This window comes from Thermobia domestica, chromosome 3 (genome assembly GCF_964235325.1).
Source record: "Thermobia domestica chromosome 3, izTheDome1.hap1.1, whole genome shotgun sequence".
Taxonomy (NCBI): Eukaryota; Metazoa; Arthropoda; class Insecta; order Zygentoma; family Lepismatidae; genus Thermobia; species Thermobia domestica.
This window is the reverse complement of record NC_137456.1, coordinates 124,312,866-124,327,017: the sequence shown is the minus strand read 5'-3', so window position 1 is coordinate 124,327,017 and position 14,152 is coordinate 124,312,866. Positions and strand designations below refer to the sequence as shown.

The 14,152-nt window shown below is 33.3% G+C and overlaps 1 protein-coding gene across 2 annotated transcripts in view; it reads right to left on the bottom strand.

The window, feature by feature from the left end:
- Positions 1–14,152, bottom strand: part of LOC145680701 (tetraspanin-15-like) — a 46,221-nt gene that overhangs the window by 13,529 nt on the left and 18,540 nt on the right. The window contains exons 4-7 of one of the 2 annotated variants that reach the window (XM_081751616.1): positions 13,658–13,849; positions 8,818–8,988; positions 5,389–5,538; positions 3,241–3,369 (exon numbers count right to left, since the gene is read on the bottom strand). In XM_081751616.1, the coding sequence (XP_081607742.1) occupies positions 3,241–3,369; positions 5,389–5,538; positions 8,818–8,988; positions 13,658–13,849 (642 nt within the window). The remainder of the gene's footprint in view (positions 1–3,240; positions 3,370–5,388; positions 5,539–8,817; positions 8,989–13,657; positions 13,850–14,152) is intronic. The other variant, XM_081751617.1, reaches the window with a different exon arrangement.

The window sequence follows — 14,152 nt, the reverse complement described above, 5'->3', positions numbered from 1 at the left end:
CTTGCGACCAACGTTCACAACCTCAATTGGCGTCGAGTTCAAACATTGAGCATGAGCACATGTAAGCACGAGTGCTATAAGTCAATATCGAGCCATAGCCTCTGGGTCCGAGGGAGCGCGAGTTCCATTGAGGGCAGTGAGCGTGAGTACAATGAGATAAATGGACGAGCACGAGCCTAATTGAGGATAGTGAGCCCGAGGTTGAGCGGGTATAAATTTACGTGGGTTTCATTGAGATCAGTGAGCGGAAGCGTCTTTGAGGCTAGTGAGCCTGAGTCCGTGCTAACCCCGATTGAATAATGACCATCTCTGCCTTCTCACTACTTTATATTTTTCTCCAACGTGGAATCTTTTCACTCCGCCCGAGGTCACTGAAAGACTCCCTGCAGAATAGATGTTTACGATAATTCGGATTTAGGCTTCTCCAGCGCTACTCGATTTTAGAGCATGGATAAGGATAGTAGTCTTTTCCGAATCGAATTATTCTTTTTGTAGTCAATGGAAGCAGCAGACAACAGTAATTCGTTCTTCATTTGATTTCTTTATCCATTCTCTCAACTCAATATATGATTGTTCTCACGATGCTTGATAAAGATTTCACTGGGCACCTGAGTGCCGACCAAACTAAGTGTTGGTTGACTTCGGTAATCTTACGCAATTGATACGATTAGAACAGACCGCTGCGACTAAGATGTTAGTACTACCTACACACAGCTAGCTGAAATTCTTATATTTAAACAATAATAAAAATGAGTAAAGCAGAAAATATAGATTATATAAAATGGTAAGGAATTAATATCAAAAATAATAACAAGAATAAATTATAAGAAAGTAAATAATATAAAAGAAAAATTTATAAAAGGTAATAAAATTAACAAAATAAAAAGTGAATCTAAAATTATAGTAAGTATAAAAGTAGGTATAAAGATAGGGTAATTACAGGTAATTAAGACTAGAGTACAGTTTTATGTTTAGATGATGGTAATATAACTTCCACAGGGACTTCTTATCTCTTCCGCAGGGATGTGAATAGATATGAGGAAAAGCTCTAGAGTATTCACGCGAAAAGTGTAGTCAAATGTAATATAGTGAAGAGTTGTATGTTTTGGGACATGAAAAGTCTGAGCGTTATAGGTGTTCCGGTGATTGTTGATGCTGATAGAAAATGAAGTTCGAGTTTCTTCGAGAGGGAGGGCTAGACAGTGGATGAATTTAAGAATGTAAATCAGGTTAGAAGAAGCTAGAATGATGGACTCAAGTGCAAAGGGTCAGGTATATTTTTGATGACTTTTTAGAAGGTTAATCTAAAGTCGAATTTAGTATCCTGAGTTTCTTACAGTTAAGGTGCAAGATGTATCACACAACTAGTTATTGTAAGTAGGATAAAGCATTAAGTAAACAATTTCCCCTCCTTATTTGATGAAGCATTTAGCGAAAACGTTAATAGTTTTATTTCATTTGCGTATTTGCAACGTAATATTAATGTCTCAGTTCGTAAGCAACCATTTCCATGACCAGTCCTGAAATAATTTTGTCCAGCCATAAGCTCATCCATTTTATCTTGCTTTGTGTTAGTTTATTCCTTCTTGAGGGTAACTCCTTTACTGTTCGAATTAAATCTTGTTTGTCATTTTTAATTCAGTAAATTCTGATTTGAAATTTTATTTATTCATTTAGTATTTGTACTACCTGCTTTGCTGATATGCCAGTTTCTCCCTCGTCCTTATTATATAGTTTTATTTTATTTCTTTTTACTTTTTTCTTTCTGACTTCTGCTTGAAATTTTATTTTCACTTTTTTGGTTTTGTTATTTTTTTAGTGTCTGTATTTTAATTTACACTATTTTTACGCATGACCACCACCACAGTAGAATCATGGCTTTTCCGTTTCCATTCATATATCTAAAACTTAAACTTTTCGGTTCTCTTCTTTGTGCATCTTTACATTTATTTTCTCTTTTCTTTTCTTAATTTGTACTATCCACCACCTTTCAACTTACAAGCTTGAAGACTATTGCAGAAACAGTCTTGAGATATGTTGAGGTTTCGAACAACTTGCGGCAAGTGTAACAATTGTTTCAAAACCACACAGAAAATTTTATGACCAGCTAAAAATCGTAGATGTCCCGCTTGTTCAGCCAATAGTCAATACGCGTATACTTGCAGTTCCAACTTCCAAACTACAGATTAAAAAAACGAATCGAACGTAACAACCACAAATTTACTAAGCAAGAATGAACCAGCTGCAGTCAAGGGAATAAAATAACAGAATTTATTATTTTGACAATTTCAAAATCAGTTTTGAAAACTCAATCAGATGTTATTACTGGAAGCAGAATTAATAAGCAAGATGAGCAAACTATGATCAGGTTAGAGAAGAAATTATCTAACCTAGATGTTCGAATTTCACTATTATTGCTAGTGCAATGACGTAAAATAAAAATAAAAAAGACCTCAGACAAATAGGTGGAAAAAGAGGGAGGGGATCAGGAACATCGATTGAAGAGGGAGGTTTACAGGTTATTGATGAAATAAAGGACACAAACAAGTTTCAAGTTATTGATATTGGTGGAATAAAAAATAAAAAGTGAAGTTTACGGTGAAGAGTTGCCATGAAATAATCATGGGAAGGAATATAGGAGGATAAAAGAAAATTTGCTATAATTTCATAGAAGCTGCAGTTGAGAATGATAAAAGATGAAAAAAAAAAATAATGAATGAATTGTGGTTTTTAGCTGGAGTTGATTAACTAGTTGTGTAATCAGTGGAAAATGCTTTCATTTGAAAAGATACTCTGGAAGAATGTTACAATGTAAAGTTTTCATCATTATTATGGGAAATAATGATAAATGCTTTGATTTGAATATAATTTGTTGTTACTAAGACAGCGGTTTGTACAGAAAAATTATGGAAATTATTATATTACTTAATTTGGTTGGTAGACGTCCAAATTTTTATGTATAGCGTATATGTAACAAGTATAACGAGGATTTATATGATAATGTTCATATGGTTGATGACTATATTCTAACATGAATATGTAGAAGAGTTGTCCTTTAATTGAGATAACCCTAATAGGATTCAGTTTTTCTGTATTAAGCAATATTGAAGTGCTTTTCATCTTATTGTTTACGTACATTAATGATAACAATTTCTTCTCAAGTCTATACTGCTGAAGTAACTTTTGAAAATGTGTGAAACGGTAATCCTACTTTACTCAACAATATTATGTTATACTTACCAGAAAAACAGCATCATATAAAAACAAAGCACGAAAAATGTTACCCAGAATTTGTGCTATAGTACGAATTCTTCCTATACAGCCATCATGATACTCATTGGATTTTGAATTTTCAGCACACTGTGATTCCTACAGAAAATATATAATTTTCAACGCATCTTATTATTATTTATCAAATAGACAGAAAAAGATAATGTAGTCATTTACTTACTCTGCTCTTGCACATAAATATGAAATCGATATATATATATATATATATATATGTCAAAAATGTATACAAATCTTAATACACGTTATTTATGTATTACTGTTCGAAATGAAAGTTAATGACAGTAAAAATATATATAACATGATATTGCTTTAAAGATAATGTTAATAAAGTCTAATGAAATCATCTTGTGGTTCGCACATCATTGTGGATGAAACAATGGTACAAAACACAAACAATACGTAGACATTGTATAGCTTATTTATTTTAATTTGAGAATATGAAATATATCTACAATGGAAGTTTGAATATACAACTGAACCACTAACAGAACGAAGTGCTTATAGCGCTAAAGTTCTAAACTAGGAACAGCAAGTGGTGTACAGAAGGGATGATACGACAGGCTTTATATAGCGACATATTCTGCTTCCTACGAAAACAGTAAGACAGGGACTTTTCATTTGATATTTGGTACATGCATTGAATGAAGGTGTCTTTGACAGACGAATGCAACAGTGTGATTTCCCTCACGTGACTGTAATGGATGAAGTGTCCCACAAAAACCCAGTTTCGCTCATAGAACTTCGGGATTACGTTAAAACGTAGCAATTCCAATGGAAATCTCAAGTAAAATCATTCAAGTAGTAGTTCATCGTACTCAGAATTGTCTAGGCGCTAGTTGTCACCAGTATACAGTTGTGAAATATAACTCTGACTTTGATTAATCTTTTCGTGCTTGCATACTTTTGTTATAAAAACTTTTTTTTCTTTAAAGTGTATATACATTTTGTAGCCTCCTCCCTGCCCCGCTTTGTATGCACTGTTGGAATTACCTTGTATACATCTTCCTACTCGAATAAAATTTATACTACAGAATATCTTTGTACAAATATCCTTAGCTTAGTTCGAAGGTGTAGTTATGTATGCGAATCTGCTGAATGTAGATCACAGTGTCTGTGATGGGAAGATGACGCTGATGAACGCCCATTGTGCAATTAACTGACTTCATGGAGCTGCAAGAGATCGGGTAGTTTTTCCGCAGAATTCCCGCTCGCGTAGGTTGTAATGAATTGGTGGTTTATCAATTATTGTCACAATTCCTATAGTAAATGTTCATTGATGTGTTCCCACCACGCATTAGAATGAGCCATAACAAAAGATCAATTAAGGCAGAGCCACCGCATGCGAATGCTGAACTACTAAATTGACCATTGTTGGGGCTCAAAAAGTAGAAACCAGAATAGGAAAGTCTAACTACTACCTTCACACACAATAAAAGTTTTTTTTTTTTTTTTGTGTGTGTGTGTGTGTGTGTGTGTGTGTGTGTGTAAAGTTAACTTTCGATATACACGCCTGCAGGTTTACATTTAAACATTCGTCTCACACGATTACCCCTGGCACCTGTTCATCAAGAAAAATGTCTTTGGGGGTGTTGGATGATACTCGAACAGCGAGGCGAATGGAGAGCAATAGCGTTTCGTAGCATTGAACAGAGCCGTTTCTGTCTCGAACACAGTTCAAATAAGTGGAAAAATGTAGCGTAAGTTTTCACTTGCTAAACAGGACATTGATGTAAATCAATTATGCATGACAATATGTTGCAACACTGAAACTGTTTTAGGTTTTATTTTATAAATTATGTTACTTCTAAGGCCTTTGCTTTCATCATGTAATAGTACTATATATGACTAATGGGTTAATTTCAAGATGTTGGTTGGTTGATTGACTTGGAGTTTGGCTTCCATTCAGACCGAGACTATATGGGACATGGACCTAGAATTTAGCGAGGGATCCGAACGAGATGAACCTCACCGGAAGTCGAACCCGACTATTTCGCACCGAAAGCATGTTCGCTAATTATACAGATAGGAGAGAGTTCAGTTCATGACGGTATTATTGGAAAGGGAATAATAAAGTATAAATATAAAAGATCAACTTACATTGCCTATGTAGTCTGTACAATCCACGATGCAGGAAGGGGGAATAAAACAAGTCTTCTTTCCAAAGTTCGTTAAGTTGCCCTCGGTTGTAATGCTGCTTACACTCAATTGACACCAGTCACTTTTATTCAACACACCACAACATTCTAGCTGTTCAATGAAAGAGAGAAAGGAAAGAATGAACATTTGTTGTATAATTGTGCTTAATTTCAATTTTACATTTTTCACTCAACAATATATTACTATGAATGCAGACTATTGGCTATTTTCAATATTCAAGATGAACGTATTTCTTCCAGAAACGAAACAACTCAAGCTTCTTTCTTTTCTGGTGGAACGAAGAAGGTTTTTTTTTTCTTTCTTTTTAAGGTAACTTGGACAAAATATTTTGAGTTCCTTTTGTGAGAAAGTGTATCTCAATTATCTGTATTCTTTTCTTTGTTTCTCACATGTATGGTCATGTAAGAAACATAATAAAAATAACCTTATTATTGATCTTTTTGAAAGTCTTGGAGACTTTCCATGAGTGGAATCATAGAAAAGAAAATCATATATTGTTTGATGTAATTCTACAAACTTTGATTGGAATCTTGAGTTAAAATATCATAATGGTATGAGTAGAAAATCTTAGAAAGGTAAGTGGCCAAAATTATCTTTAATATCAACAAAGATTTTTACTTTCTTGATTTTAACGTTTTTTCCTTCCAAATCGAATATTCAGTTTAAATGACATACGATATGATTGGTGGCCATATGGTATAGTACGATTAACTCGATAAATACTATTCATAAAATATTCATATAGTATCATACTGTATAAAAGACGTAATTCAGGGGATCTGTCTTCCACGTAGTGCAGTTGTTTATTTATTCTTAAATATAGATTAGATTAGATTTAGTGCGTTAAAAATGTACTATTTAAGAGAAAGAAGAGTAGAATGGTTAGTCATTCCTTCAGTGAATGAGGAATGGAACACGTTCTTTCCATGGGAAGAAAAAGTGCAGGAAACGAAGTTCCTTTTTAAATTGCATTTGGTTACTTCTTAAAATAAAAAAAAAAAAAATAAAAAAAGTGTTACTTGGATTTGGTTCTCGTACGGATTACAGAATTTACCATCATCATTACAATGGTTCTTTAACCTCCCAGAAAGATGCAGTCCATTACTGTTAAAAGTGATTTGCAAATCCCTCATAACGAACAATTGAAACGATAAATGTGTACAGATGAAATACTGTTATCATTACAGGAAATAATCAAGAATAATTGAAGGCAATAGAAAAAATATGTTAAAAAAATAAACGAGTGAGATATAATTTATTTTACATCAAATCTAAAACTTGCCAAGTAGAACAAAACAGCAAACTTGGTATTTCAGATATATGATACGTAGAGACAAAAATGGAAAAAACATTGCAGTAATTCGGCTGAAGAATTGTTGTTTGATGTAAGATGTTCTAAACACTAGTTTCCATTAATTAATTAACTGTATCATACAAATTGCAAGAAACTAAACTGCTATTTTCACAATACAGTAATTATAAAAATGACGAAAATAATATAGCAATAAAAATGGCAAACATTGGATAGACAATATTCTCAACAAATATATGTTAGAGAAAAGGTAGAAATATAACGACATAGGTTTCCATTAGTGGCCAGAAACCTATTACAACGGCGAACCGTTGCTGACTGCACGAGCCTGAAATTTGTCACAAAGCATCGTAATTGTCAAGTGTGTAAGAGTTTCTGTTTTAAACTCACGCCTTCACTGACGTTGAGCGTAAGCGATGGTTTCAAACTCGAAATACCACTTTAAAATAGATTCCTGTTTCTCACATGTGAAGCGGCTACTGTTTCACTATCATACAATCATAAGATTACTGACATCTGTTGCGGAAGCACCATACTGTATGTTGTAATGATGATTCAACTCAACTTCGAAAATAATGCGTAGACATCATCTATTAAATTTGTGTATATCAATATTTTCTGACAGACGCTGTATGTTGTCATTCTGATAGACATAGTAGAAATTAAAAGTCAAAATATGTATTATATTTTGTATAAGTATATTTTTTTATCTAATGCAGATTGAATGGTCATTCAAGCTGGACGTTAAATCGCAGGGATAAGCAATTTAGGAAATAAACCCTTATTATAAAAGTCAAGCGTGTAAGTCTACGCCCTAGCTATCTGGAATGCTATACAACCTTGCTTAAGAGCTTTGTAATGTTGGTTGTGAAAAAGCAAGGGCACAACGATAATCCTTTTGATAAAAAAAAAAAAATTCTTAGTGCGTCACACTAATTCCTAATAGTAAACTGTCATGCTAACAGATGTTCCTAGGGGCGCTATCACTTGCCTACCTGACGGTCACTACTTGCCGAAGTGTCACATGTATGAAGAAATTCTTGCATAATTGCATAAAAATATGGCATGAAGTCTGGGATATTGATGGGTAAACTCAAAATAAATATATAAATATATTTGTTAGTATTTAAAAATCTGAAGAAGATATCTAATATATATATTTTTTTAAAAAAAAAGGTAACAAAAAGACAATCGAATGAAGAGTTACACGATTTCACGCCAAATATTATACGATAGTAAGATTTTTAAAAAATCTAAGTGGATGGGACATGTTGGTCCCATGGAAAATATGCACAAGATCTAACGCTTCAGTTAGGAACTCGGAGAGTGAGAGTTCAATAAGAACAGGGTGGTGTATGACAACAATACTGACTTGGAACAAGATAGAATCTGATGGTATGCTTTTATTTCTGCAATGATGAACATTTGCCTTCCTTAAAGCATAGAATTAATTAAGTACATTCTTTCTGTGTATCTCTGTTAGAGCTTGTATGTAGCCTAAAGGGTAGCGCGTAACTCTGGTTTAATTGTGGTCACATGATGTTCGGATTACACATTAAACTCAGTGGCAGCTCTTGAGAAAGGTAACAACGGTAATATCTATATCTATCTATCTATCTATCTATCTATCTATCTATATATATATATATATATATATATATATATATATATATATATAATTTAAATTTTTACTTTGTGGTTTTCCTGAAAGGCCGTCACTATTATCACTCCATCACTCCATCACTCCACTGTTGAAAATGTTATGCAAAATATCAATTAGGTGCCAGGGGACAAAGGTTAGCATCTGCGCTTCGTTACTGAAAAGTTCTGGATTCGAATAACGTATAATGGATAATCTTTTTTCCTCCATATAATTTCTTCAATTCCATCATATATATAATGAGAAATATTAGTTCCATGTAAACACAGTATCTATTCGTGATTTGAAATTAATATCTTATATAAAAAATTTCTGATCATATTATAATTGAGTATCTTGTTGATTTAAGTGCTAATTGGAAGTTTTTCTCTGCTTAATCATGAGTGAACATACATACTTTCCTATGCAAGACATCCCAAATTCTTCTGTCATCTTTGCTCGTTAAATATCTTCCGATAGATTCATACATTCTATCCTTGCTATCTGCTATTATTCCATCCTCATATGCTGCTTCTATCAAGACGATTACAAGCATCAGAACTGACATGAAAGCTACCACGCTTGCATGCTAGAAATAATAAAATAAAATATAATACTACTACTATAACTATAATATATACTACTACTATATATTATTATTATTATTATTATTATTATTATTATTATTATTATTATTATTATTATTATTATTATTATTAGTAGTAGTAGTAGTAGTAGTAGTAGTAGTAGTAGTAGTAGTAGTAGTAGTAGTAGTAGTAGTAGTAGTAGTAGTAGTAGTAGTAGTAGTAGTAGTAGTAGTAGTAGTAGTAGTTGTTGTTGTTGTTGTTGTTGTTTTGTTTTGTTTTGTCTTATTATTACGATTATGTTGAAAATATTTTTAAAGCAAAAATTCAGTGGTAGACGGCATAAACGGAAGCAGAGGTTTTGTAATATAAGTAGGCTACAGATTAGAGACAAATTAGACAGAGTAATACATTTCTCTCGCTTTCTTCCGACTTTATAGATGTAGATTAACTACTACCAACATATCATAAACATTGTTGCCAGAACGAGCTGTATTAAGAACCAAAATACCTCAATTTAACTGCAGAAAAAATAAAGTACTGTATAATAATAAATAATCTGTGAGAAACCTAAGATATATCTCGATCACTATACATATCTAAGAACTATCGAAATGACGAATATCAGTGCCGAATTCATAGTTTTCGGGGTCGCTGAGATAAACAATGACATGGGAAGGGAAGAGGGATATAAAAATCATCGAAAATGACCGATATCAAAGAGCGCTTTAGTAATAGTAAAAAGTGACTGACTAACGGAACATATTACTACTTTTTTCTTAATTTAACACAGCGAAGCGGGTAATTGATGCTAGTATTGTATAACAAATCAAAAATAATGTACGAGATTGCACATAATCAACAGGTATATTTTTTTATAAAGACAGAAGAGAATGAAGTTGAACTGAATAAATCTTATAATAGGTAATAAAAATAAAAATAATTTGCAAAATTGTTAGATAAATAGTGCACAAATTACCTGTCGTGCTGATCAGGAAGAAAACATTGATGCAGTTTAAGATATATATGTAGAGAAGACTACAGTAGAAATGATATCACGAAGTATTTCCATGTATAGGATGTGGATAATTACCGTTAAAATCAACGTTATTCGTTAAGATGTTAAAAAATTGACTTCATTAAAAAAAATCCGGCTGCAATAATCCCTCTAGCTATATATTACAAGAAACAGATTTCAAAAATTCGCTTTCATGTACGCCACCGTTAAAGTTGCCGTTATCCGTCAATATTTTAACGGATTGATTCCATTAACGCTCTTAAATGTCATCGTGTATTTTTACACGATATGCCCGTGTCTTCATTATTCGATTAAAAAAGTACCAATAAAGCTTTTTACTTTGTTTTTTTCTCAAGCCTGGAAGCATTGTAGAACACGTTATGTATGGTTTCACGCCTTTCTGCGTCGAGACATAGGGGATGATGACGTCATAACTAAAAAAATATTTTTTGTTATGCCTATTTTTTAAAAAAAATTGGCGGGCTTGCTTTTGCACCTAGAAGATTGAAATTTTACATACAGATTCAGTTCGACCCTTAGTATTTTTCAGATTTCTTTCAGATCTCTGCGTTAACACAAGAGGGTCCAGAGGAGCAAAAAGATAAAAGAAAAAATATATTTTAAACAAAAATCCCTTTCTTTCGCGATTTTCCCGCCTCAGATACATGATGAAGATAGGTAAATGATGCAGTTTAAAAGGTTGTTCTATTCGGAAGAGAATGAGGTACGAACCATAATCCTAGGATAAATAGGGATGATGCTGTAGCTGCTTGACTGAAAGTCTATAATTTACCTTAAAAAGTCAAAATTTAAAAGGGTTAACGAACTCATTCGAGATAATCGATCTAGTTATCTATTACAAAAAAAAGTCAAGAACTCACGTACATGTATTGGATATATATTATAGATAGCAACCTTTAAAGTCGTCGTTATCCGTTAATATTTTAACGTATAAACTCCAAGAACGAACTCAGCCAAGATAATCAGTCTAGCTATCTATTGCAGAAAAATATAATTCAAAGGTTCATTTAGATGCATGGGATATTTGGCTGTAAATAGCCACCATTAAAATCACCACTATTTGTTAATATTCGAATTCACTTCATTACCGAATTCTGCCGATATAATAGCTCTAGCTATTTATTGTAGAAACCAGAATTCAAAAATTCGCTTTACGTATATTATGAGATATGGGCTATAGATAACCACCATTAAAGTCGCCGTTACATGTTAAGATGTTAATTGATTGACTCCATTAATAAATTCGGCCGAGATAATCGCTCTAGTTATCTGTTGCAAAGAAAGCAGAACTAAAAATAGCATCCAGGTAAAGGTTATCATGTGAAGTAACGGACAGACGAAGGGATGGACGTACGTATACCAATAACACAATCTTATAAGCCTAATTCATAATTAATGTAAAAAGTCTCGTGAGATGAAATAAAATAACAAAATATCAAGTTTTTCTTCCCACGATTATACTCTGTATGCTAAAGGAGACGGGTAATTAACGAAAGTAAAATATTATGAAATAATTATATGAATTAGAATGTGGGAAGAAACGAGAGAAACCTGAGGAAACCCATAAATACGATACTGTCCACTACAAACTCTATTGGCATAGAATCGAACTAGGGATCCCTCGCACCAGAGATAAGCGCTCTACTACTGAGCCACCGTGCCTCTCTCCCAAATGGCAAACGTATATGTTCTAATTACACGGAGAAAATCTTCCGCGAATCGTATGTAAACATTTCGTGGGTATTGAAGATTAGAACATGTCAAATAGATCTGTTGCAGAATGCAGTAGGTCTATTTCAATAGGTAGGGACACCGGTGTAAAGTGTTCACATAACGAAAAGCCATTACATCTCAACAATTATCTCAATGATACTGTAAAATCATTGAATACAATGAGCACATTATTATAATGCAGCAGCCAAACGTGGTGGAACAATGTTAATCAGGACATATACCCAAGTGATTATGCAAAAATAGAAAAATAAAACCAGTGTTCAAAATGTTTTATAAACGCAGCTTTTAGTTTGAATTTATCGAAAGCATCTAGTGAATACTCATTTAGTCCATTTACGCACACACAACTCATATATGAACGCTTCATAACCATTGTCGTCAACTCCTGCACACGCATCATGAGCTCATTTCAAACAAACACAACAACGAATCTATTCTTTAACATGACGGATCGAGAGAGATGTCACATTATATTTTCATTTTCCCCTTCGGATTTTGTTTCTTTGTCTAGAGTCCCGGTCATAGTCTTTTCTGCAAGTTTCCAGTGACGTAGATTACTTGATTCAGCAGACTGATAAGTGACTCGTCTTCGTGGCAGTGTCTTTATCGTTTTACTTCACTTCGTTTGAATTATGATCAAGTTGCTTTTTATGGGACTGCTAGTTAATATGGTGACACAGCCTCTCTTTCTGATTGTTTCTCGAGCTCAGGTTGATTAAGAAATCGGGCTTATAGCTTGTGGAGGGATGTGGGACAAGCAAGTAAGCATACTTGTTGTGAGATAACCTGATGAAGACTGAATTTGGAGGTTGATGGGACAGAAACAAATTCATTATTGGTAGGTCTGTCTACAGAGTGGTTGAGAGAATCCGGAGGATCTGAACTGTTAGACTCTTCATGGATAAATATATCATTTGGAATAGAGGAAATGACATGCGATTCCACGAACGCAACTGAAACAAATTCTATCACCTTTAATAGCCTATTCAAGTAATAATATTTGTAAATTTGAAAGTCATTCCCGATAACTATGGTGAAATGTCTATTCAGTGAATTCTTTCTGCCAACCTATATACTTGTCTGTAGAACTTTTCTTTCTATCGAATGTATTTTCCGTTTGGAAAGGAAACTTCACAAATTGAGTACCATAAATTATAGTGCATTTATCATACTTTATACCACTATAGTTTTCCTAATATGATAGAGAACGAAAAAAAATCCAAAACTTTTTTCTCTTGGAATGTCAGAAATACTTCTATTTTTTCTCCAGGGCACTATAGACGTCTAAAACGTAGATACACAGATCGAAAAGATTCGCGAGTAAAACGAGACAGTGTGTGTGATCCTCTTCATAAGAAATTTAAAAACAGCAAGGAACGAAAAATGAAGTAAAGTGGTACCCTTTGGATGACTGAGAGGATTGTTTTGCCCCATTTACACTTCTTGTGTCTAAATACTACAGCACAACATGTCGCCAATTCATACGCTCATGATTGCCGCATATATCGAACATTCAATCCTTTACCGTGAAAATAAATCTAGTTTTAATCATATATCAGCTATTATAGCATTCAAGTATATCATATCTAGTGTCATATAGGGCTCACTTGAAATCAAAAGTCTTGAAAATATGATTTTCTGATATAACTTAGTCACTGTTATCATCTGGTCACTGAAACTGCCAACACAACTGCTTAGTGTTAGGAATTTTACTACGGTCTGCTACCGGGAAAGAGTAGCACAGTTTGGAAGATACCGTTAAGGAACTGGTTTGGACGGGTCTCCTCTGTTGTACGCAGAGAATTTGACATTCCTTAAATAGAAACTAAAAATCAATTACTTTAAAGAAATATCTTGAATTGACACTGGATTTATATACAGTATATTAGAAATAAACTTACTGTTATCATCAGCCATTCTCGATGATTCATCACCGCACGAAATCCAATGTAGGACACCATAACCATACATATGCCCTTCAATATGATGGTCAAACTTAGGGCTAAGCAATTTCCATAACTTAAAAAAATCACTAGAACTTTTGATTCTGAAAGACATAATGCTCCTACGCCAGTATATGCAACGCCTAAAATCTGAAAGAAAATAAAATTATTAGTGAAAGGAGAGGAAGTTCGGGTATTATGGAATAGCATTCTTGTTTCGTTTGTAACTCAGCTAATAATTGCACATTTAAACAAAAAGGAAAACAAGTATAAGCCTTACATATTTGGCTTTATTTATGGGTATATTGATAAAGAAGTTTCGTTACAGGGGTGGGCAAAATTTATAATTTGTAAAGAAACCACTTTGGAGGGTAATATGAAATAGTCGGGTAATATAGAATACAAATGCTATATAGAAAAGAAATGAGTTTTCTGTTAAACATACAACGAATA